Genomic DNA, 25209 nt, shown 5'->3' with positions numbered 1-25209 from the left:
ACCTCAGGTTCAAGGCTGGATCGAGGCACTTTCAATTCTCTAAGCTGCCCTTTGGATTGTCTACTGCGCCCAGGGTCTTCACCAAATGCCTGGCTCCAGTAGTAGCTTACTGCAGACTCAAGGGAATTCAAATTTACCCTTATCTGGACGACTGTCTTATTCAGGTAGACAGCAAGGAGGTCTTACTCCAGCATCTACGGTTTGTTCAGGATCTCCTCAAGTTCCTGGGATTCACTGTAAACATAAAAAAGTCAAATTTGACACCCTCACAACAGATAATTTTTCTGGGCGCTTCTTTAAACACAACAACCCAGATGGCATTTCTGACATACGAAAAACAGTTTATGCTGGCTTCAACTTTCAAAACCTTGGCAACTTTAACTCAGCTATCTGCAAGGAGATTCCAGCAGGCTTTGGGTTACATGGCCTCCTGCATCCTTCTCGTACCATATGCAAGACTACACATGAGGAAAAAACAGTGGTACCTAAAAAGTGTATGGTCTCAGCATTGCCACAGTTTAGACATACTGATCTCCGTCCTGCCTTGTCTTCAAAAGGAATTCCTTTGGTGGTCCAAGGCATGTACTCTAAACAAAGGGAAACCCTTCTGTCTGCCTCCTGCCACTCAGATTCTAACCACGGACGCCTCGGATTATGCTTGGGGAGCCCATTTTCAGGGCAACTGTCTGCAGGGCCTTTGGACAAAGGATCAGAAGCACCTGCATATCAATTTAAAGGAAATGTTAGCCGTTCTGAAAGCTCTAATGGCCTTCAGGAATCTTCTACAACCAGGACAACTACTGATACGGACAGACAACACCACAGTTATGTGGTACATAAACAAGCAAGGGGGATCTCATTCCTACCCCCTTTGCAGACTAGCCATGGATCTATGGAACACAGCTCTAGGTAGCAATCTGGACCTTCAAGCTCAGTTTCTACCAGGGAAGCAAAACTTCCTGGCAGACAGTTTGAGCAGAAACCTTTCGGATCCACACGAATGGATGCTGGACACCGAAATATTCAGGATGATAACAGCAGTCTGGGGATGTCCTCTCACAGACCTCTTTTCATCCCATCTCAATCATCAACTACAGAATTTTTGCACCAGGACTTTCCACGAACAAGCTTGGAAAGTGGATGCACTATCATTCAGTTGGAGAAACCTCTCGGGATATGCCTTTCTGCCTCTTCCTCTTCTTCCACGGGTATTATTAAAGATCAAACAGGACAAGCCCAAGATGATAATCTTGTTGGCCCCAAATTGGCCTCGACAGTTTTGGTACCCCACTCTGAATGTCTGGAGCCCCCTTGGGTCTTACCACAGATTCCGACCCTTCTGTCCCAACATCAGGGTCAGGTTTTACACTCCCATGTCAGCACTCTCAGCTTGGCGGCCTGGTTAATCCAGGGCCCTTGATTCCTTCTCTCCTACCCAAGCAGGTTATGGATGTCATTTTAGAAGCCAGACGTCCTAGCACTAGAAAATCTTATGCAGGAAAATGGAAAAGATTTTGTTCCTGGATGCAGGCTCAGGATTCTGATCCTCTTCTTCCTAACATTCCTTTGATTTTACTTTACCTGACAGATCTCTTACATAAGGGTCTCTCTTTCTCTTCCATTAAGATACATGCCTCTGCTATTTCCGCTCATTATAATACAGACCCTCCAATCTTTTCCCACCAGCTCATGAGACAGTTTCTCAGAGGAGCTAAGAACTTAAGACCTCCTAGATCTCCTCCCATTCCTGCTTGGGATCTCAACTATGTTTTGGAAAAGCTCACCTTACCTCCTTTTGAGCCTGCTGCCTCTTCTGACATCAAGTTTTTATCTTGGAAAACAGCCATCCTGTTAGCCCTGACCTCTGCCAGGAGAGTTTCAGAGTTGCAAGCTCTTATGGCTGTGGAACCTTATATTATTTTTCATCAAGACAGGGTGTCTTTGAGGACTAATCCTACATTCATGCCTAAGGTGGTTTCCAAAGTGGCTTTAAATCAAACTATCCACTTGCCAACTTTTTCCCCACTCCTCAAAATAAAGGGGAAAGGATCTTACATTCTTTGGATGTACACAGACAACTACGTTTTTACCTGGACAGAACCAAGGACATCAGAAAATCAGAGCAATTGTTTGTTTCTTATGCTTCAAGTTCCCAAGGTAAAGCCATTTCAAAACAGACCATTTCTAAATGGATTGCTCATGGAATCAGATTTTGTTATTCACACCATGGAAAGCAAATCCCAGGGAGTATACAGACTCATTCCACCAGAGCTGCTGCCACTTCTGCTGCCTTCCTCAGGGGAGTTCCTACCAAAGACATTTTGGAAGCTGCAACTTGGAGTTCAGTGCATACTTTTTCAAAGCACTACAATCTACCTCTCTACTCTAAGTCTAGGGCAGGCTTTGCTTCTGCAGTCTTGCAGGGCCTTTTAGCCGCCCCTTCTACTTTATGACCATCTCCCTTTCATTCTGCTTTGGGATTCTACCCTACAGTCATGACTGCAACAGTGAAACATGATGAACATAGTACAGTTGTGTACACCTACCATAAATGTAGATGTTCGAGTGTCTTCACTGTTGCAGTCTGGGTTTCCCTCCCTCCTGTCCCCTCTTATTTTTACTTTTGTGTGGTTCCTTTTCTCACCATTCTTCTGAGGTGTATTTGCAAAGGATATGGGACCTTTCTCATTTTGGGACTCCTGACATCTGGGGCAAGAAAAACTGGAGAACATGGCGTCATCTGTCAGCTTTGTACTCCTGGCATTCTGACGTCAGGGAGCATGGTTGAACAGCCGATGCCGGACCCAGACTTTGGGATTCTGGCCGACCGAGGACTGCCTGCCGGCAGTGGAGAACCCTACAGTCATGACTGCAACAGTGAAGCCACTCGAACATCTACATTTATGGCAGGTGTACACAATTGTACTTTGTCCCTCTAATATGAAATACTGGTTGTCTGCAACTCCAAAAAAGCAAAGCCAGCACCAACAGAGCATATAAACTTTCTTTTATTGTGGCCACACCAAATGAAATCAGACCGGTTTTGGCAACCAAGCCTTCTTCAGTGATAAAATACAAAGCATAAGTCCCCAATACATAATTAATTATCATCAATTAGGCAAACATTCATATTTAAAGCAACAGACATCATTAACCTCAGGACCATATCTATTAGATATGATCATTTAAACCTGGGGAAAATAAACCCCCAAGTTTAATGATCCAACCCTTCTCCTTTCTATTTAATATAGCATGCCATCCCAATTTATTAATCCTATCCCCCTAAACTTTATCAATAACATTAAAATGTAATTTAGCATTATGTTTCAGTGTAAGTTTATGCAAAGTATTTGAATTAAGCATAGTGCGAATGTCACTATGATCAGATATACGTACACGTATAGACCTAGACGTCTGCCCAACACAGAAGGCATTACGAGAACATGTCACCAAATAGACCAGCCAATCTGACCCACAATTAGCAAAAAATCTCATATCATAGACCTTACTGGGGTTCTTACTAGAAAATTGTTTGGTTTTTAGCATATATTTACAGGATGAACAATGTCCACATGGGTATGAACCAAAAACTTTTTCACCAGTCAGAATACCCTGATATTCACTATTTCGATCTCTATTACCACATTTATAGTGATTAAAATGGGAAGCTAAGGTACACCCTCTTCTATAGGAAAACTGACATCTAGGCAAAAGTAACCCAGACAATTCCTCACTAGCTAACAACATTTTCCAATTGTTATCTATGACCTCCCTAATGACATTAATATTTCGACCATATGCGGTAAAGAAACTGATGGCATTCACATCATCCTGCTTCTTATGATGATATACAAGGGTATCCATCCTGTTTTTGCCAGCTACCCATCTCTTGGCTGACCTGATATTATTAGGGTGGTACCCCCTAGCCAAAAATCTTTCAGTAAGATCATCCTCAAAATATCGATAGACATCTGGCGATGTACAAATTCTCTTTACTCTCAAAAACTGGGACTTGGGTATATTGTCTATACAATGGCGGGGATGTAAACTTGTAGCAAAGAAATTATTATGTTGTGGATACTTACAATATATCTTGGATGCAAAAGTATTGCCAGTATCCCTTGTGACTGTCCCATCCAAAAAATGAATCTGTTGTGTATCCACATTCAGGTTGAATTCTATACCCCATTTGTTTTCATTCAAATATTGAAAAAATTCAGACAAATAATCTGCCTCACCCCGCCACACTAACCAACAATCGTCCAAAAATCTTCTCCAGATGTCTATCTCAGGCAAATACATATTTGAGAGTAAAAATTATTTGTTCGTCTCCAGATGTCTATCGATATTTTGAGGATGATCTTACTGAAAGATTTTTGGCTAGGGGGTACCACCCTAATAATATCAGGTCAGCCAAGAGATGGGTAGCTGGAAAAAACAGGTTGGATACCCTTGTATATCATCATAAGAAGCAGGATGATGTGGATGCCATTAGGTTCGTTACCACGTATGGTCAAAATATTAATGTTGTTAGGGAGGTCACAGATAAAAATTGGAACATTTTGTTAGCTAGTGAGGAATTGTCTGGGTTATGTTTGCCTAGATGTCAATATTCCTATAGCAGAGGGCCTACCTTAGCTTCCCATTTTAATCACTATAAACGTGGTAATAGGGATCGAAATAGTGAATATCAGGGTACTCTGACTGGTGAAAAAGTTTCTGGTTCATACCCATGTGGACATTGTTCATCCTGTAAATATATGCTAAAAACTAAACAATTTTCTAGTAAGAACACCAGTAAGGTCTATGATATGAGATTTTTTGCTAATTGTGAGTCAGATTGGCTGGTCTATTTGGTGACATGTTCTTGTAATGCCTTCTCTGTTGGGCAGACGTCTAGGTCTATACGTGTACGTATATCTGAACATCTAAGTGACATTCGCACTAAGCATATGTCAAATGCTTTGTATAAACATACATTGAAACATAACAATGCTAAATTCCATTTTATGGTCATTGATAAAGTTTGGGGGGATAGGATGAATAAATTGGGATGGCATGATATATTAAATAGAAAGGAGAAGGGTTGGATCATTAAACTTCGGGGTTTATTTTCCCCAGGGTTAAATGATCATATGTAATAGATATGGTCCTGAGGTTAATGATGTCTATTGCTTTAAATATGAATGTTTGCCTAATTGATGATAATTAATCATGGTATAAGTATTGGGGATTTTATGCTTTGTATTTTATCAATGAAGAAGGCTTGGTTGCCGAAACATGTCTGATTTTATTTGGTGTGGCCACAATAAAAGAAAGTTTATGCACCCTGTTGGTGCTGGCTTTGCTTTTTTGGAGTTCTGGACATTTTTGGGCCTCTGCATCAGCCTTATCATGCAGGGGTGTGTCTTTGGATATACTGGTTGTCTGCTCAGTCACTGGCAGCCTACAAAAGCCACAGTTATAAAGTAATGACACACTGCTGATGTCCACATACAAGGCAGGAGAAGGAGAAGGTCCCAGTTATATCTGTGAGTCAGGTGCCATAAGCTTCCATGTCACACATGCACTCAGTCCACCACCCCCTCCCAACAGCCACAGGTATTTCTTCAGTCATATCTTTGTTGTTGGGAATGATTACAGAATCATCACACTTCTTTTATGGAATACACACAGGATGCAGCATGCTGAAATAGAGTCCCTTGCAGGTGTGTCCCTAGCCATAAGCAGCACCCTGCACACATCCAGACTGATGTATCACTGTGAACTAGAAGGATTGCCAGGAACATCTCACCCACTTGCCATGTCACCCCAGGGGAATCCACTGGCTTGCAGCCTGGTAACGTATGACTGACAAAATGCAGTGGCCTGCATCACTCTAATGTGGCCTACAGACCTCTGGCAAATACCCATGGCTCACCCATAGTGTCATCATATGCTTCACCCATAGTGCCATCATACGGAATGTCATAGGGTCCTAACTAACAACATAACACATAAAGCAGAAAAAAATACAAGGCCATGCTGACAAGTGCCAGTAGCATGCCTCTCCATGTCCTAGTGCAAGAATTGTGGACCAAGACTTAAATACTGCTGTGATAAAGGTCAAACTATAGAAATACGTCTGAGATATTGCTGCCATACTGTTGGAAAGAGGATAAAATTACAGAAGGGGGCATAAAAGCATGGATATCATGGAGTGTATGAAGTCTGAAACTCAAATGTCTGCTCATACTTCCCCCTGACTGCAAACCCATGAATGCATAGCCACAAACCGGCTTGCAAACCACAGTAAAAAGGCAAACTGACCAGATATATGAGTCCTGCCTTTGGATAACCTGGCCAAATCTGTACAGCGCAGAGGTATGCCCACAGCAGGATATGGCCATTCAGTTAAGTTAAGAAATGCACAAAAAGGGGACCCGCAGCCAGCATAGCACCAAGGTGCTGGACCATTTAGAAAGACCCATCACTCAAGTGTCTGTGGCCACCCCTCCGCAATGGCAGGATTGTGCCACAATGTCTAGTCTTTGCCTCACAATATTGGTTTCTGCTTCATTGCTCTTGTATTTCCCTGGTAAACAACTGTGAGCAAAGAATGATATCTGTCAGTAGTTGATGACACAATACATTGCACTGTAAAACAGTACATATGTCCAAAAATCTATGCTAAAACAGAACATGTTACACAAACAACACCGACAGTAATAGGAAACTTAGTTACACACAGTATCCTCCCATGTTTGGACCAATTGTGTCTCCATATTGGCAGCTTATCTACAGATATTCTGCAAAAATAGCTTGCTAGGTGTAGCTGTAGTGCACAAAACCCTGGACTGGAGTACAACTGTCCCTGGAATGGATTCCCACAAGCAATATAGAAGGTCATGGTCATATTGGCATGCTCCTACACTAAGAGAAATAAAGCCCATGTCTAGCACCACAGTGGACCACAGATATCTGTTATCTGCAGATATCCGTGCACACATACCAAAATGTAAACTGTTTGGTCTCTCTCTCACACACACACATACACACACACACACAGGACAGGAAAACCCACAGCCAGCTGTAGGTGACAGATATGTGGTAAATCTCCATCTGTTTTGTGAGATACGCACACATATCTAAGGCCAATATACTACAATAATTCAGACATACACACACACACATACACATGGGAAAGAGCGACACAGTACCATTATGAAGCCCTTTCCACCCAGTACACATCCCATGGCCTCACTTTATACACTATCTGCTGATGTATGTCACCTTAGATGTACCTTTGGACAAGCCTCAGATCTGTAAGCTCAATAGCGCGTGCGATAAATGCATAACTTACTAAAGCAAATAAGTAGATGGGTAGGGTTTTGAAACTCGGGCCTGGCAACTTTGTGTGTGTGTGTGTGTGTGTGTATGTGTGTGTCTGTGTGTGTATGTGTAGGAATTACGGTTTTACTCCATCCCCACCCAATACACATCCCGTTATCCTGTATCAGAACATGTGTGCTGCATTCAGTCACTGTACAAATTCCTTTTGTTAGCCTTCAACCCTATAGGCTCTGTTGTGCTTGTGATAACTGTGTAACAGTAGAGTACCAATAACTATTTATGCAGCAATCCTAATCACAGTCCTGTCAAATGTAAAGGTGTGTCTGTTTGTAGGTGAATGATTTTGAGGCCATTCCCAATCACTCCATTTCACATTGCCCTCCTTTATCACTGCTGCTGATGTCACTCACCTTTAAAGATACCTTTGGACAGCTCTCAAATATGTAAGCTTTGTGGCATCTGATAAATGCGTAATATTATAGTGCAGTAAACTAGTTTGGTAGGAGTTCTAATCTCAGTCCTGGCAAATGTAAAAGTTTGTGTGAGAGTGTCTGTAGTTGTAGAGACATGATGTTCTTCGTGTTTCACTGTTGCAGCCATTACATTTGGGTAATCTGCTGGCAGGTTGTCCTCAGTCGGCTTGATTAACAAAGTCTTGGGTCCTGCGTTGGTTGCTGTCCCTTCTTCCATGACGTCAGGTCGTCAGGGGTATAAAACATGCAGCCAATGCCGTTACATCAGTCTTTCTTGCTGAGCGGTGCCCGAAGCAGAAGCAGTTTGCAAGTGCCGGTCGGCTGACTCCTGAAATTTTTATTTTTGAGTTTCAGATCGGAAGTCTTCAACTAACAAACTAAGAACCCATTGGGGAAACTTTTTCTTGCTCCTTACCAATGTCAGTAAATGTTAATAATTGCATTACTTGTGGGAAGCAAATACCTCATAAGGATTTTCATTTGTACTGTATTCCTCGCCTAGGCTTGACCACAATGTACCTTGCTGTTGGTTTTGTGCTTTATTTAATCAACGCACTATCAAACATCGGTACATTTTTGCTTCTAAATATTTTGGCTCACGCTTTAATTATCCAAAAATGTCGTCGGTTAGCAATCCGACTACCGGAATTCCTAAAAAATGCAAAGAAAAAGACAGAGACAGGCCGTTGAGGTCCAAAACTGCCGACGACGCTTCTCTTAAGCCAGTCGCCAGTTCGCCGGTACTCAGTGAGGTGCTTTTCCAGCCCCTGATACCTGCTACTTTTGATTCGCAGGCCTCTACTAAGACCCATTTGGAGTCCGGTATGCCGCAAGATGCTTCAATTATGGAACCCACTGATGTCTCTACCTTGGATGGGTCCGGAGCCGCTGTGCAGGCACTGGCATCTGAGGGTGTTTTCAGACCTACAGATTTATATATTAGACCGACGCCATCTTCAAAACTAAGGCCAAAATCTCAACCTCTGCCAACAAAACAGACACCTGGGCCACATGTGCAGGCCCCTATGCCTAGAAAACAAATGATCAAAATGGCTGAAGATTTAATTACTCTGATCAGGGGTAGCCAACCCCCCCCCCCTTCTAAGAGGCCTAGGCAAGACATTGATTATGAATCTTCTGATCAGGATTCTATTTTTTCTGACTCTTTTAATGAACAGGAATTGTCTATGCCTACTTATGAGGACTCTGATGCAGAAGATTCCATTCCTTCTGCTTCTCCCCCCGATGATGTTTCTTTTGGGGAAACTTTACATAAATTAAGGGAACATTTCCACTGGGAAAGTCAGGATTTCTCTGAATCTGAAAAGAGACTTAGGGATTTTCTTCTTCTTCCTCAGCATAGGCCTTTGGCTATACCTCCTGTTCCAGACATTGTTGATGACTTTTTTTCAGAATCTAGTATGGCTCCTGATTCTCTGCCTCCGGGTCTTTGTGAGCCAGACAGATACTACAGGGTTCCTGACTCCCACAAATTCCTTTTCAAAACTCCTGTTGCAGATCCTGAAACCATTTCTCAGGGTCCCAAGGGCATTAAGGCTTCTACTGCTAAAAATCCTACCCCTTCTGATAGAGATTCCAGGGCGCTGGATAGATGGGGTACGAAGGTTTACACTTCTGCAACCTTGGCAATCAGGGCTTTAAACTGTCAATTTCATATGCTAAAATATCAACAGCATATCATGGGATTGCTTAAACAGAAAATGAGTTAATTTCTGACTGTGGAAAACAAAGATTTACAGGATTTATTGCATTCAGCTGAACAAGATGGAAAACATACTTTGCAATGTGGTTTTGATTCTTTGGAGGCCTCTTGCAGGGCTGCTGTAATTGGGTCTGTGCTAAGAAGGCATGCTTGGCTCAAAGAGCAAAATCTGCCTGTTCATGTTAAAGCAAAATTGTTGGATGCGCCTTTACAACAGGACCATCTCTTTGGTAATAAGGCTGAAGACGTTTTGAAAAAGATGGAAGATAAAGCTAAATCTATGCAAGCTGTGAAAGATTTCTTACAGGTGCAACCTCCAAGATTTAGTAGGCACTGGCCTACTAAGAACTGGTCCTTTCCATTTCCTTCGAGAGCCACTCAAGTCAAACCCAGACATTCCAAAGGCTCCAGGTTTCAGTCACAAGGGACTTTCAGAACAAAACAATGAGGTGCCTCCTCTTCCAAATCTGGAAACAACAAGACACCTCCCTATGATAAGCAGTCTCAATGACTTCCCTTTACACTTACCAAGCACTTACCTTTTAGCCCCTACTTTGGGGGGGAAACTGGCTCTTCATGCAAGAAACTGGCAACTTATAACCCAGGACAAACGGGTTTTAAATATAGTATCCCAGGGATACAGATTTCATTTCCACACGTTGCCAATTCCAAACGGATGGCCAGACCTGCTCCCAAATCAGTGGGCACAGGCCCAGAAACAAGTACTTTCCCTCATGAGCATGGGGGCTATTCAACCAGTACCAGAAGAGGAAAAGGGACAAGGTTTCTATTCAAGACTTTTCCTGGTACCCAGAAAAGACAAATCACTGCGTCCAATTCTGGGCTTATCTACTCTAAACACCAATCTGGACATTCCAAAATTCAAGATGCTGACTATTCACCAGTTACTTCCTATGCTAGGCAAAGATGCCTGGTTGGCAACTCTAGATTTAAAAGAGGCTTACCTGCATATCCCAATCAGGGAATCGTGCAGAAGATACCCCTGCTTCAAAGCAGGCTACTTGCATTACCAGTTCTCTGCACTGCCCTTTGGCTTATCTACTGCACCCGGGGTCTTTAAAAAGTGCCTGGCTCCAGTAATTGCATTTTGCAGGCAAAGAAATATTCAAATATATTCATACCTAGACGATTGTCTAATTCAGGCAGAAAACAAGGACACTCTTCTAAACCATCTGGCATTTGTAAAAAAAGGGTTCTAACTTGTCAAGCAACACTATAAACGAAAAGAAATCACAACTGGTACCCTCTCAAAAAATTACATTCCTGGGTGCAAGCTTGAATACAACTGCCCAGATGGCTTTCCTTACACCAGAGAAGCAAATTCATTTGGTGACTTACTTCAAACAGGTGGCCACAAAAACTCTGCTTGCTGCAAGGCAAATACTGCAAGCCTTGGGGTTCATGGCCTCCTGCATTCTTCTAATTCCATTGCAAGACTGCATATGAGGAAACTTCACTTGTACTTAAAAAGTCTATGGAGTCAGCATTGTCACAGCCTGGAAACAATGATTCCTATCATACCTTGCTTGCAACTAGAGTTCCTATGGTGGGCAGAGGCCTGCCTCCAAAACAAGGGACTGCCATTCACACCCGCCCAAACCCTAACTACAGACGCATCAGACTATGCTTGGGGGGGCACATCTGGCAGGGAAGTGCATTCAGGGCAAATGGAGCCCAAATCAAATGCACCTTCATATCAATCAAAAGGAAATGCTAGCTGTACAGAATGCACTGACAGCCTTCAAGGGCTACCTTCATCCAGGACAATTAATGATAAAGACAGACAGCATCATGGTAATGTGGTACATAAACAAGCAGGGGGGTACACACTCCTGCCCCCGTTGCAGACTAGCCATGGCATTGTGGAACACAGCCTTGACCTGTCAGGTACAACTACAAGCTCAATTCCTGCCAAGAAAAATAAATACTCAGGCAGATGATCTAAGCAGAAATATCATGGACCCACATGAATGGAAACTGAAACCACAGATTTTCAACATGTTGACATGCAATTGAGGGAGCCCAGACATAGTTCTGGGGTGAGGCAAAAAGAACAATCGTTGGACAAATTTTGCACAAGAACTCCTCACAAAAAAGCCTGGAAAGTGGATGCTGTATCCTTCAGCTGGAAAAACCTATCAGTCTATGCCTTCCCCCTCTGCCTCTGCTCTCCAAAATTCTACTAAAAGTCAAACAGGACAAACCAAGAATGATTTTGATTACTCCAGACTGGCCTCGCCAACACTAGTACCCACTCTTGTGCAATGTGTCACACCTTCCACCGTGGTACCTGCCTCAGACACCTTACTTACTGTCTCAGCAGAACAACCAAATTCTACACACTCAGCTCCAAACTTTGAATCTTGCAGCATGGCTAATCACCTAAATTCACCCTTAGCATCCCTCAGCAAACCTATGATGGATGTCATTTTGGAGACAAGAAGGCCTAGTACTAGAAAATCTTATGCTGACAAATGGAAAAGATTCTGTGCCTGGAATCAATCTCAAGGGATAAGCACAGCAGTGCCCAACATTGCTCAGATTTTACAATGCTTAACTGAGATGCTTCACAAGGGCCTGTCTTTTTTTTCCATAAAAATCCATGCCTCAGCCATTTCAGCTCATTACAACACATAACCTCCCCTCTTCTCTCATCCTCTGCTAAAGCAGTATCTCAGAGGGGCAAACAACTTAAGACCACCCAGGAGAGCTCCAACCCCTGCCTGGGACCTCAATTTTGTATTGGAAAAGCTCACTCTCCCTCCTTTCGAGCCAGCTGCTACTGCAGACTTAAAATTTCTATCCTGGAAAACAGCTTTCCTATTAGTCACGTCAGCTAGAAGGATTTCCAAATTACAGGCTCTTATGGCATTGGAGCCTTTCATCATTTTTCATGCGGACAGGATATCTCTCAGGACCAATCCATCCTTCATGCCTAAGGTGGTATCCAGTGTGGCTCTTAATCAGACCGTTCATTTGATAACTTTCGTTTCCAATCCACAGAACAAGGAGGAGTGGATTCTGTATTCATTGGATGTACACAGACAACTTAGATTTTACTTAGGACAAAATCTCAAAGAAAATCTGAACAGCTGCTGGTGGCATTAGCTGCAGGGGCAGAGGGAAAGGTTATTTCAAAGCAAACCATTTCCAAATGGATACGCCATTGTATTTGTTTCTGGTATATGCACCATGGAAAAATAATCCCCTAGGGGATCAGATCCCATTCCACCAGGGCTGCATCTACTTCTACAGCCTTTCTCAGAGGTGTTCCTACGAGGGACATTCTAGAAGCTGCTACCTGGAGTTCAATTTATACGTTCACCAAACATTACCATTTACCACTTTTCTATAAATCCAGAGCTAGCTTTGCCACTGCTGTCCTGCAGGGCCTTATAGCTGGTCCTAATGCTGTATAATTCCCTCCACCCAACCATAGCTTTGGGAATCTACCCAAATGTAATGACAGCAACAGTGAAACACAAAGAACATAGTACAGTTGTGTACACTTACTATAAATGTAGATGTTCGAGTGTATTCACTGTTGCAGTCCTGGTTACCCTCCCTCCAGCCCCTATTTTTCTCTGGCTGTACCTCTACTTTCTTTCTCTGTGCTTAAAAGCCCTTTTGGTGTATTTGCTTTTGGGATTGGAGGTATATTTTTTGTGTTTTTAGTTTTATTTGCTCCCCATTTGGGGGGGCACCTGACATCTGGGGCAAGAAAAACTGATGTAATGGCATCGGCTGCATGTTTTATACCCCTGACGACCGGACATCATAGAAGAAGGAACAGCAACCGACACAGGACCCAAGACTTTGTTAATCAGGCCGACTGAGGGCAACCTGCCAGCAGATTACCCAAATGTAATGACTGCAACAGTGAATACAATCGAAGATCTACATTTATAGTAAGTGTACACAACTGTACTATTTTGAGGCCATTGACACTTACTACACTTCCCTTTCCCCTCCTTTATCACTGCTGCGGTGTCACTCACCTTTAAAGACACCTTTGAACAGCTCTCAAATATGTAGGCTCCGTGACGCATCTGATAAATGCATAATACTACAGTGCAGTAAACTAGTGAAGTAGAAGTTCTAATCTTGGTCCTGGCAAATGTAAAAGTGGGTTTGTTTGTGTGAGTGTGTCTGTAGTTGTAGAGACATGATTTTGAAGCCATTGGCCCTCCCTACACTTACCTCCTTTCCCCTCCTTTATCACTGCTGCTGATGTCACTCACCTTTAAAGATATCTTTGGACAGCTCTCAAATATGTAAGCTTCATTGTGCATCTGATAAATGTGTAATATTATAGTGCAGTAAACTAGTTGGGTAGGAGTTCTAATCTCAGTCCTGGCAAATGTAAAAGTTTGTGTGAGAGCGTCTGTAGTTGTAAAGACATGATTTTGAGGCCATTGGCACTTACTACACTTCCCTTTCCTCTCCTTTATTACTGCTGCTAATGTCACTCATCTTTAGAGATACTGTGGACAGCTCTCAAATATGTAAGCTTCGTGGCATGTCTGATAAATGTGTAATACTATAGTGTAGTAAACTTATTAGGCAGGAGTTCTAATCTCAGTCCTAGCAAATGTGAAAGTGTGTTTGTTTTTGTGTGAGTGTAGTTGTGGAGACATGATTTTGAGACCGTTGACACTAACTACACTTCCCTTTCCTTTATCACTGCTGCTGATGTCACCGATCGTTAAAGATACCTTTGGACAGCTCTCAAATATGTAAGCTCTGTGGCACATCTGATAAATGCATAATACTATAGTGCAGTAGTAGGAGTTCTAATCTCGTTCCTGGCAAATGTAAAAGTGTGTTTGTTTGTGTGAGAGTGTCTGTAGTTGTAGAGACATGATTTTTGAGGCCATTGGCACGTACTACACTTCCCTTTTTCCCCCTTTATCACTGCTGCTGATGTTACTCACCTTTAAAGATACCTTTGGATAGCTCTAAAATATGTAAGCTTCGTAGCACGTCTGATAAATGTGTAATACTATAGTGCAGTAAACAAGTTAGGTAGGAGTTCTAATCTCGGTCCTGGCAAATGTAAAAGTGTTTGTGTGTGTGTGTGTCTAATTGTAGAGACATGAGTTTGAGGTCATTGACTCTTACTACACTTCCCTTTCTCCTCCTTTATCACTGCTGATGTCACTCACCTTTAAAGATACCTTTGGATAACTCTCAAATATGTAAGCATTGTAGCATGTCAGGTAGATGCATAATACTATAGGGCAGTAAACTAGTTATGTAGAGGTTTGAATCTCATTCTTGTTAAGTAAGTGTGTGTGTGTGTGTGTGTGTGTGTGTGTGTGTGTGTGTGTGTGTGTGTCTTTCTGTGTGTCTGTCTGTGGTTGTGTCATTAACATTGTGATCCATATCCATTGGGGGTTGGGTTTTGCTACACTTTTGTGTGGTCCACCCAGCAAACTACCAAATGTCCACTGTACAGGGCCCACTTTTGTAGTAGCTGTGGACACTCTTCAGTCCTATAATCTGTTTCTCATGTGATATTACTATAGAACAATATGGAGTCCAAAACAAGATATGTGGCCCTTGTAGTCCTGTGATGCAACTCCACACTCAGGAATCATAGGCAAACATACTCATCTGTTCATTAATCCCTTTGTTACTAAGTGGTCTGCAAATTAGCTCACAGATGGGCCTCACAGTGTGAAAGCAGTGGACTCCATGTCAGACTGCAAAACAGTCAAGAGTGGTGTCAGACTGCCAAACAGTCATGTGTGGAATACCACAGGTTCTTGTCCTGTGTCTAGTCTTGTGTGTTGTGTGTGGCTCTGATATCCAGCCCAGCAGGAATGAACTGTGGTTAACAATGTTTGCAGACGATTGCTAATTGGAAGCTCTGTTTACATGCCCAGATTATGTTAACATCCTGCATAAAGTCACCACTGACACCTCCAACTGTTGTCAGAACACTGGCCTTGGTCTCAATGTCAAGAAATGTGTCCCAGTCCCCTGTTGAATCAAAGTGTTGTCCACAAATGACCACATTGGTGGTAGTCCAGTGGAGACAGATGTCCTTATAGGAGGTCTGTGAAGACAGCTTGACAGCAACCTCCCTTCTGACCATCACACTGCCACTGTGGACAGAAATTCCTTCCATGTGGCACATTGCATAACTAAGGCTGTGTCATCCAGGAATGAAGAGGTCAATGTCTCCTTCTACTCTCCGCTCATTAGGCCAATCAGCAGGTCTAATGAGCCATTTGCCATGTAACTCAGTAGACACCTTCAACAACTGGGTAGGCTGCAAGTGAAACCTGACATGTACAACCCTAGGCATGAAACAACTGTCCGATATGGAAAGAGGCCAAAACCCCCAAGTGTTCCCGGTCACATCTTGGCTACTTACAGGCAATCCCTGGTTGACTGACAGTGCCATGTCTGCCCAGCTGTGTTACAAATGCCACAGCTAGGAAACACCAATCTATATGCACCACATGCCATGGATACCTCAACCACATTACCACATTCAACAGAACATGCTTGAGGACAGGTCCATGACCCAAACACTGGCCATGTTATTCGATACATGTTGCATACATGTCAGTCAAAACACCTCACTGGCCTTCTTCAAGAGAAATTCAGATGAGTGGATGGTGAATATAACTGCCACCCTGGGGATCACTCAAGTGGCAGTAGTTCATAGATGGCATGCTGACAAATGTCAGGTGCCATGATACCAGTGTACTCACATGCCCTACTCTTCTCATATCTCCATGGACAGCCTGGTACACACCCAGGGACACCTGCACCAATGGACCTCTGTGCTGATAAATGTGACTGTGTGCATTACTGAGTATAACAGTGTTTGTGAGTTTGTAAACTTGCAGTTGAAAATACTTTGAGGATCATCTCACCCAATACACCCCCCATTGCTATACTTAGAAAGGGCTGCTGCTGTACTGCACTGTAAAGGTACCTTATGACACCCTTCACCCTATGGGCTACCTTGAGCTTGCAGTACTAGCATAACACTGTTCTACCAATGAGTAGACAGGTGTGGTTTACCCTCTGAGTCCTGGCATATGTGAGTGTTTGTGTGTGTGTGTGTGTGTGTGTGTGTGTGTGTGTGTGTGTGTGTGTGTGTGTGTGTGTTTGCAAGTGCGTGTGAGTGTGCATAGATTCATAGGTTCATAGATTAGTACTAGGCTAACTGCCCTTGTGGGCCATTTTCAGCCTAGCCAATTACCCTATGTGAGAATCAAACCCTGCACCTTATGTTTGTAAGGTAAACACATTAACCATTATGCCAACCTCCCACCCTATTTGTATTTGTAGGAGACAGCATTCTGAGGCCCCATTCTCCAAATACACTTCACATTGCCATACATTACAAGGGAAGGTGATGCTCACCTTAGGAGAGCCATGAAACAATCTTCACCCTACTAGCTTTGTGGCATGTGCGATAAATGCATACCAGTGTAATAGCAGTAATTAGGTAGGCAGGCAAAGGTTTGAATCTCATTCCTGGTAAATGTGTGATTGTGGGTTTGTCATAGCATTATCATGGGTATGAGTTAGTACTATATCCAATGTGGATGGGATGCTGGGTGTAATACTTTTACACCATGGTACCCCCAGTACATGTCCCAAGATCCACTGTATGAAGACCACTGTCACCATTGACCATACAGGTAACTGATGACACTCTTTAGCCCAATAAGGCATGTGCTGTGTGCCAAACCTCTGCAACCGTTTCGACTAAATGACGAGATAGGCAGGGCTGCTAACCGCAGGTGTGGCAAATGTGTGTATGGCTGTATCTGTGTTGGTCATTGTGTATGTTTCTGTAGCTGATAGTATTTCCTGGCCATTCTCACCCAAGACTTCTCCCATTGCCATACTGTGCAAAGCCAGAAGATGTTGTTCACCTTAGAGGAACTGTGGAGCACACTTCACCCTACTTTCTCCATTGCATGCACAGTAAATGCAGAGCACTTTAATAGCAAGACCTAGGTAGGTAGTGGTTCTAATCTCAATCATGCCAAGTTTGTATGTTTGTGTGTGTGTGAGATCAGTATTCTGACTGTGTGTTTGATTGACATATGTGGCCATGGTTTGTACTCCCAGCACATGTGCTGTCCTACATCCACGTGGCTGATGCCTAACTCCTGCCACATGCTGTGGCACAGACATCACACAGTCGACGATTGCCACCATCTCACCCAGTTGTCTATCAATGACCTCAGCATAATAATGGTGGGCATCTCCAAGATGAAGGATGTTGTCACACATAGCATGAAGAGTTGCATTTGTGACCCTGAGAATGTGTCCAGTTAGATTTCACATGTGCCTATGCCTCCATGAAAGTCAAAAACATGCGTCTGGTGACACCTGTTGTGGCACTAATGGTGGGCCATGATGAGGAGCAGTCCACCTATGAGCACCCCAGTCCAACCACATGTGTGGAATCTGCCTGTTCTCTGACTATGGAAGGTGTATACACACTATATAGTTCTCTTAGATTTACACGACAAACATGTATCATACTGATATTCACAGGTAGCATATGGAAATGTACAATATCCCTGTAGCTGGCCTAGCAGTGGCACAGTCAGTAGTGTTTGGTAGACACTCCAGTATTTGTCATATGTGAGTTGTCCTTTCCTGGGGTGAGTTAGGGTCCTGAGCTGTGTTGTATGTCACAGCAGAGAGAGGCAGATGCTATGGCCATAGGTGCTGTTTAGCAGGACATCACTACAGCAAGCCTTGCTTGGACATAAATCTTTCAAATTCCTATTTCCCATTATTAGAAAACACATACTACAGTCACTTATATGCTGACTTGTTTCACATAACTTTTTATTATTTCGCACTGCACTGGGTTGTGTCAGAAGGTTGCTCCACGTCTTTTTGTTTCTCAACATGGAGTACTGGTAGACAGATGTTTGGAATAGGTGTCTGCATGCCCTTTGTTGTAGGAAATTCTCTTGACCAGGTGATGGCCTGTGCACCATTTGGTGTTCCCCACTTGCTAATTGCATGCAGAGCAGCTGGGTAGTTCTTCCAATAGCCAATGTCATGGCAACACCCTTCTATAATTGAGTACTTAATGTGGGTGCTGTCCCTTTGCCTTAGCTGTGAGGAATACATTCTGGAGGTGTATGGCTACACACAGCAGGTGGGAATAACTCTTAGAACAAGACTTGTGGAGAAGGTTACAGACTTAGAGACCGAGTGTGACTATTGCTGTTGTATGGTGTGAATACTGCTAGTTTTACTGCCTTTTTCTGTACATGCTACCTCTGCATGGATGTCAGTCTGACAAAGTTGTGTGTCTGCTTAACTCTGAACTGTAGGCTTATCCACATAATGGCCAGAGGTTTGCCTGTTATGTTTGGTGTGTTACCCAGGCAGGTGTTGTCCTTGGCAAATCAGTGGCATACTCTGGTCATTGCTGTCAGTAAATGGCAACATACATTTGTGTTTCTGACTTCATATCCCTCAGAATAGAGATGTTGCAACCAACCCTGTAACACCAGCAACTTTCTCAGTGTATAACAGCAATATTTCAAATATGGCCCTGTGTTTGGACCTCTGTCCTCCATTTGACAGGCTTTGTCCAGTTGTCATGCAATAGAAGGTTGATAGGTATGGTCCATCAGTATTTAGTGCTGACAATTCTGATATCATCCCAGTGATGATGTGGAATAAGACACATTAAGTGAGGTAGGTGTCATACACATGAGTGCAAAGGCTGGACAGCATGTAGAACTCTGCACAGTCAAGAGGTGCGTCTGTGGAATAGTAGGACATGCCTTAGAATCAGTCTGTTAGAACATGTGACACATGTTACTTATTACATGGACAAACATTCTATAGCTGTTACTTTTCATACATTTCACCATGGGGACTGTAGTGGGTTACAATGTACTTTTCTGGAAAAGGTGTGTTTCCAAGTTTGATCGAACACTTATAACAGAACCATTGTTATGTGAAGAATCAATATACATTTTATCATTTGATGCTGTATCCCATGGGGGTTAACTGAGGAGTTTAATTGGAGGCTGTTTAAGAACATACGTAATTGTCAGTTGCTTCCTGTATTTAAGGCAAATATGTTTTGTAATGTTGTAATACTTGACGGCAAAACACATTAAAACATCTATGTGTATTGATGGCTGGTTGTCTATTGTTTTACTATCTTCAGTCATTTTAGTTTTATTGCTTAGAGGTCAATGTATGTCTGGCCATTGTGTACGGCTTATCCTGAATTTGTAGCACTGTACTATGTACTTATTAATTGTACTGTGTGTGTGTGGGTGGGGGCAGCAGATGTCAGTGGCCTGGGTCCCTTTGCATCATTTCCAATGTGTTTGCATGTCCATAGACTGGTCCCCCAACTTCATCTGGTGTGGCCCAGAATTGTACTAAGGTGCTTTTGGCTCTGACAGTGCTGCAAGTTATTGACAACTAAATCTTTAACAATTCCACAGTCTTCCTTCCCTATGATAAACCGACTGCACTGTATGCTGTGGTTGAAAACATCATAAAATAGTACAGCCCAGATGGCTTAGTGGTTATATGCCTTGACTATTGTGTATAGGTTCATGAGTTCAAGACCTGCAAGGGCTGTATATTTTGTTGCAGGACAGGTGTATGTTATTTCCTCTACATAACATGCTTATATGTGCTGTCATTACAGTAGCAAGGGGTGTGAGTCTACTGTATGGGACAATTGTATACATGGGTGGTTGCATGTGATATGCACTCACACATCCATTGTACACCAGCTACACTACCATGGAGACAAATTTAATATACCAGACATTTAAAATTAAAATAGTACTAATTAGTTACCTTTCCTGTAACTAGTCTAGTCCAGATACAGATTTGCTGTATCCAGGACTGTATGTTAGCTTCTGAGTGTTGCCTAAGTCTGCTCCTCAATTTGTCACTTAGATAAGCTAGTTCTTTCCTCTCCTGCACTTTCAATAACTTATTAATTTAGCACTTTATCAGACGTCTTGTAGCAAGTATTTTAGCACACAAAAGTGCTAACAGCAGTAAGTGTTCTACGAGGAAACAGCTCCAGTAATTATTATTAATGGACACCCCTCCAGGCATGTCTGCAGGTCCGTTCCCTGTGCTTTCACCTATTAACCTGCTAAACACGATTATCCTGGGGCACTGTAGCAACTGCCTCATGTACACTGACAACCCTCACCTCTTACATCTCTACACTCAGGCTTGCAAGAGATGCAATTATATATAAAAATTGGAAGCCACACACTCTCCAGCCAAGACCAAAATTGTTGGTCAAGAGGAGATGGTCAACACTTGCACCACACTACATGGAACGCACAGCCCTCCAGAACATACACCAGCACTGCCTTCATATAAAAACACAAACCACACACCCACCTTTGCAGAGGCTCTCAATAAAAAGCTGTACAAACAGCAGAGCCCTCCAAGGCAGACATGCAGTCCACCACCACCACACAACACTAATCACAAGACACATATATCTGCTAAACAGGGTGCCAGTCAGTCAAATTGCCTAAGGCAAAACAGCATGGCCAAAACACTAGGCATAGTTGACTTGATAGTGAGGAACAGTGATGTCCCATTCACTAGGTTGAAAAAGGAGAAAGCGACAGTCAGCTGCCTGTCAGACTCCAGGATCTGCCACATAACACACATATTGAGGTCCCTCAACAACAGGTACACATATCACTCTGTCATTGTACATGTGGGTGTGAATGACCTGAGATGTACCTCCCTGGACTATATGGAAACAGACATGGAGGAGCTCTCCGGCTATGTAATCCAGACGGGTATGACCCTAGCCCTGAGCAGCATCCTACCATCACTCAGAATGATACCACAGTACAAGCTGAAAATGATTGATTTCAACAATTGTCTACATTTCTGGTATCATTTTAAGGGGATCCACTATCTGTGTGACTGGGATGACATATTTGACAGACCGTGATCCTTTGCCAGAGATGGCCTGCATTTAATACCCCTGGGTTTCCAGATACTGGCCAAGGCTCTTGCTATCCTTGTAGTGGCTTTTTTAGGCAGTGTTCCAAAGAACACATTACCACTGTAACAGCTACAAACAAATGGAATCTGAGGATCATGCTGCTCAACACTAGAGGTCTACATTTCAAAATGCACTCACTCAAAGCACTCCTTAAACTGGAGAACATTGACATTTATGCTGTAACAGAGAACTGGTTCAAGGCAGCAAGAAGCACACCTGCACTACCAGGCTACCACTCATTCCACACCTGTTTGGCCCAGAGCTTGGACCGAAGCTGCAAAGGTGGTGGTGTTTCAATATTCATAATGGATGCGCACACCTACACACTGTTAGCACAACATAATGCATCTGAGATACTTCAGGTGCAGTTAACATTGGGTAAGACAGCAGTACAGGTCATAGCCTGCTGTAGGTCCACAAACATGGCCCAAGACTCACACTTCCCATTCCTAAGCACCATGGGGAATGTTAGGTTCCAACCCAACACTCATACTGGCCGACATCAGCTACTCCATCATTAACTGGAAAAACTTCTCATGTACCAATACACTTGGCCAATGCTTTCTGGAATTCATTAATTCCAATGCCCTGGACATGCTCATTCTTACTCCCACTAGAGGTAGCAACATCCTTGACCTGGTCGTTACTAACATGGGCGAACGTGGCTCTACATCAATAGTCAACTCCTCCCTGGTTAGATACTAACAGAAATTAATCACCTTGGAATTCCACATCCCTCCAACCACCCCACAAAGGTAACCACCATGAAATCTTCTCCAAAGCTAATTTTGGTCACCTACAAACAGAGGTGGCTAACTGCATGGCACCCATGCAGATGGAGACTAGTTGTATAACCGCAGAATCTTACACCAATGCACTGTACGAACACATACACAAATGCATAGATCTCACCATACGCAATACAACCAAGATGCTCCCCTCAGAAAAAAAGGAAGCCAATCTGGTGGTCCTTTGCCATAAACAAACTCTACAACAGAAGGAAGAAATCCATGCGGAATAAGGTGAAGTCCCAAGACTGGAAATTACCCCCTTATCAGCCTCAACCAAAGGTTGAGATCTCTCATCAAATCCTGTAAGGGTAGCTATGAAAACATGATTGCAGCAGATAGTGAAGACAACCACAAGGCCTTCAATAGTTATGTATAGAATCTCCACAGCACAGTAGTACAACCCTCAGCTTATGTATGCTTGTAACTCTTAAGGTGATTTTTTTCTTTTGGCTTCTGGGCATTAACTATAAAATGCACTAAGGTGATATTTCTGTCAATATATGTTAGCAGGAACAGTGTTACTACAACAATCTTCTCAGCTGATGTACTCACATCATTTGGATATGTCTCTATTGTCATGCCTTTGTTCCCCCACTTTGTCTGGCTTGATGTTCTTCATGTTTCACTGTTGCAGTCATCACATTTGGGTTATCTGCCTGCAGGTAGCCCTCAGCCGGCCTGAATACCAGAGTCTTGAGATTTCTGCGTCAGATTCTGTCACTTCTTCCATGACGTCAGGGGTATAAAACATGCAGCTGATGCCATTACATCAGTCTTTCTTGCTGTGCGGTGCCCGAAGCAGAAGCAGTTTACAAGTACCACTTAGCCGACTCCTGAAATTTTTGTTTTCGAGTTTCAGACCCAAAGTCTTCAAAAAAACTAAGTACCCTGTTGGGGATCCTTTTTCTTGCTCTAACCGATGTCAGTAAAAGTTAACAATTGTCTTACCTGTGGAAAGCAAATACCTCCTAGAGATTTTCTTTCTTACTGCATCCCCTGCATAGGCCCAGACCACAACTATTCGTTGTTGGGATTTTTTTGCAGCTAATTACTTTTGTACTCGTTCTGTGTACTCTGAAATGCCTTCGTCATGCCATCTGACTACCGATCATCTGAAAAAACGTAAGGATAAAGACAGAGACAGGCCGCATAGGTCCAAAACTGCCAACGACGCTTCCGTTAAGCTAGTCGCCAGTCTGCCGGTACTCAGTGAGGCGCTTTTGCAGCCCCTGATACCCGCTACTTCTGATTTGCAGGCCTCTACTGAGACGCATTCGGAGTCTGGTATGCCGCGAGATGCTTCTTAGACTATGGAACCTACAGATGTCTCTACCTTCGATGTGTCTGGAGCTGCTATGCAGGCACCTGCTTCTGAGGGTGTATTCAGGCCTACAGACATTCATATTAAACTGACGCCATTGTTTTCATCCAGGCCTAAAACTCGCACCACGCCTAGAAAACCGACGACCAAACCACAGGCTCAGGCCCATATGCCTAAAAAACAAATGCTTCTGAAGACCTTATTACCTTAATTAGGGGAAGCCAGCCTTCCCCCTCTAAGAGACCTAGAACTGATTTTCTTTCTGATTCTTCTAATCAGGAATCTGATTTTTCTGCTCCTTCTGATTACCAGGATTTGCCCTTATCTACTTATGAGGATTCTGATACAGAGGATTCCATTCCCTCTGCTTCCCCTCCAGAAGATTTTTCTTTTGGTGAAACCTTGCACACTCTTAGGGAGCATTTCTGCTGGGAAAGCCAGGATTACTCTGACTCCAAAAAGAGACTTGGGGAATTTTTACTCCTACCTCAACACAGGCCTTTAGCTATCCCTTCTGTTTTGGACATTGTAGATTATGCTTTCTTGGAATCTAGCCTTTGCCCAGACACTTTACCTCCAGCTCCCAGAAAACCTGACAGGTATTACAGAATACCTGACTCTCACAAGTTCTTCTTCAACAATCCTTCTGCGGATCCAGAGACCATTTCCCAAGCACCAAAAGGCACTAAGGCTACTGCTGCCAAAAATCCTACCCCTTCTGATAGATATTCTAGAGCCTAAGACAGATGGGGTAAGAAGGTGTACACTTCTGCTAATTTGGCCATTAGGATTTTAAATTGCCAGTTTCATATGTTAAAGTATCAGCAGCATGTTATGGGGCTACTTAAACAGAAAATGATGTTGATTCCTGACTGTACTGAACACAAAGAATTACAGGACTTAATGCATTCTGCAGAACAAGTTGGTAAACATACTTTGCAATGTGGTTTTGACGCTTTAGAAGCATCTTGCAGGGCTGCTGTCACTGGGCCTGTACTTAGAAGGCATGCTTGGCTTAAGGAACAAAACTTGCCAGATCATGTAAAAGCTAAATTACTGGATGCTCCCTTAAACCAAGACCGCCTTTTTGGCAACAAAACAGAAGTAGTCCTCAAAAGGATGGAGGAAAAAGCTAACTCTATGCAAACTGTTAAAGATTTCCTACAAGTACAGCCTCCCAGATTCAGTAGGCATTGGCCTTCAAAGAACTGGTCCTTTCCAGTCCCTTCTAGGCCTTTTCAGTCCAAACCCAGGAACAGCAGACCACCTAGGCTACAGTCTCAGGCTACGCACAGACCCAAGCAGTGGGGGACTCCCACTTCCAAAGCAAGGAGTAGTAAGCCACCCCCTTATGGAAAAATGGCACAATGACTTAAGCTTAACCCTTCCAAGCCCTGCTCTACTACCTGCTCCCTTAGGAGGAAAGCTCGCCCTGCATGCAAAAAAATGGGAACTCATTACCCAGGACAAATGGGTTTTGAACATAGTTTCCCAAGGATACAGATTCCACTTCCACACCCTACAAC

At 43.2% G+C, this 25209-nt stretch overlaps 1 protein-coding gene across 1 annotated transcript in view; it reads left to right on the top strand.

The window, feature by feature from the left end:
* Positions 1–25209, top strand: part of ADHFE1 (alcohol dehydrogenase iron containing 1) — a 1104832-nt gene that overhangs the window by 843476 nt on the left and 236147 nt on the right. The window contains exon 14 of the mRNA XM_044067374.1: positions 18047–18063. Within this exon, the coding sequence (XP_043923309.1) occupies positions 18047–18063 (17 nt within the window). The remainder of the gene's footprint in view (positions 1–18046; positions 18064–25209) is intronic.

This window comes from Protopterus annectens, chromosome 3.part1 (genome assembly GCF_019279795.1).
Source record: "Protopterus annectens isolate FY-2018-M chromosome 3.part1, PAN1.0, whole genome shotgun sequence".
NCBI lineage: Eukaryota > Metazoa > Chordata > Ceratodontiformes > Protopteridae > Protopterus > Protopterus annectens.
This window is presented reverse-complemented; position numbering and strand designations above follow the sequence as displayed.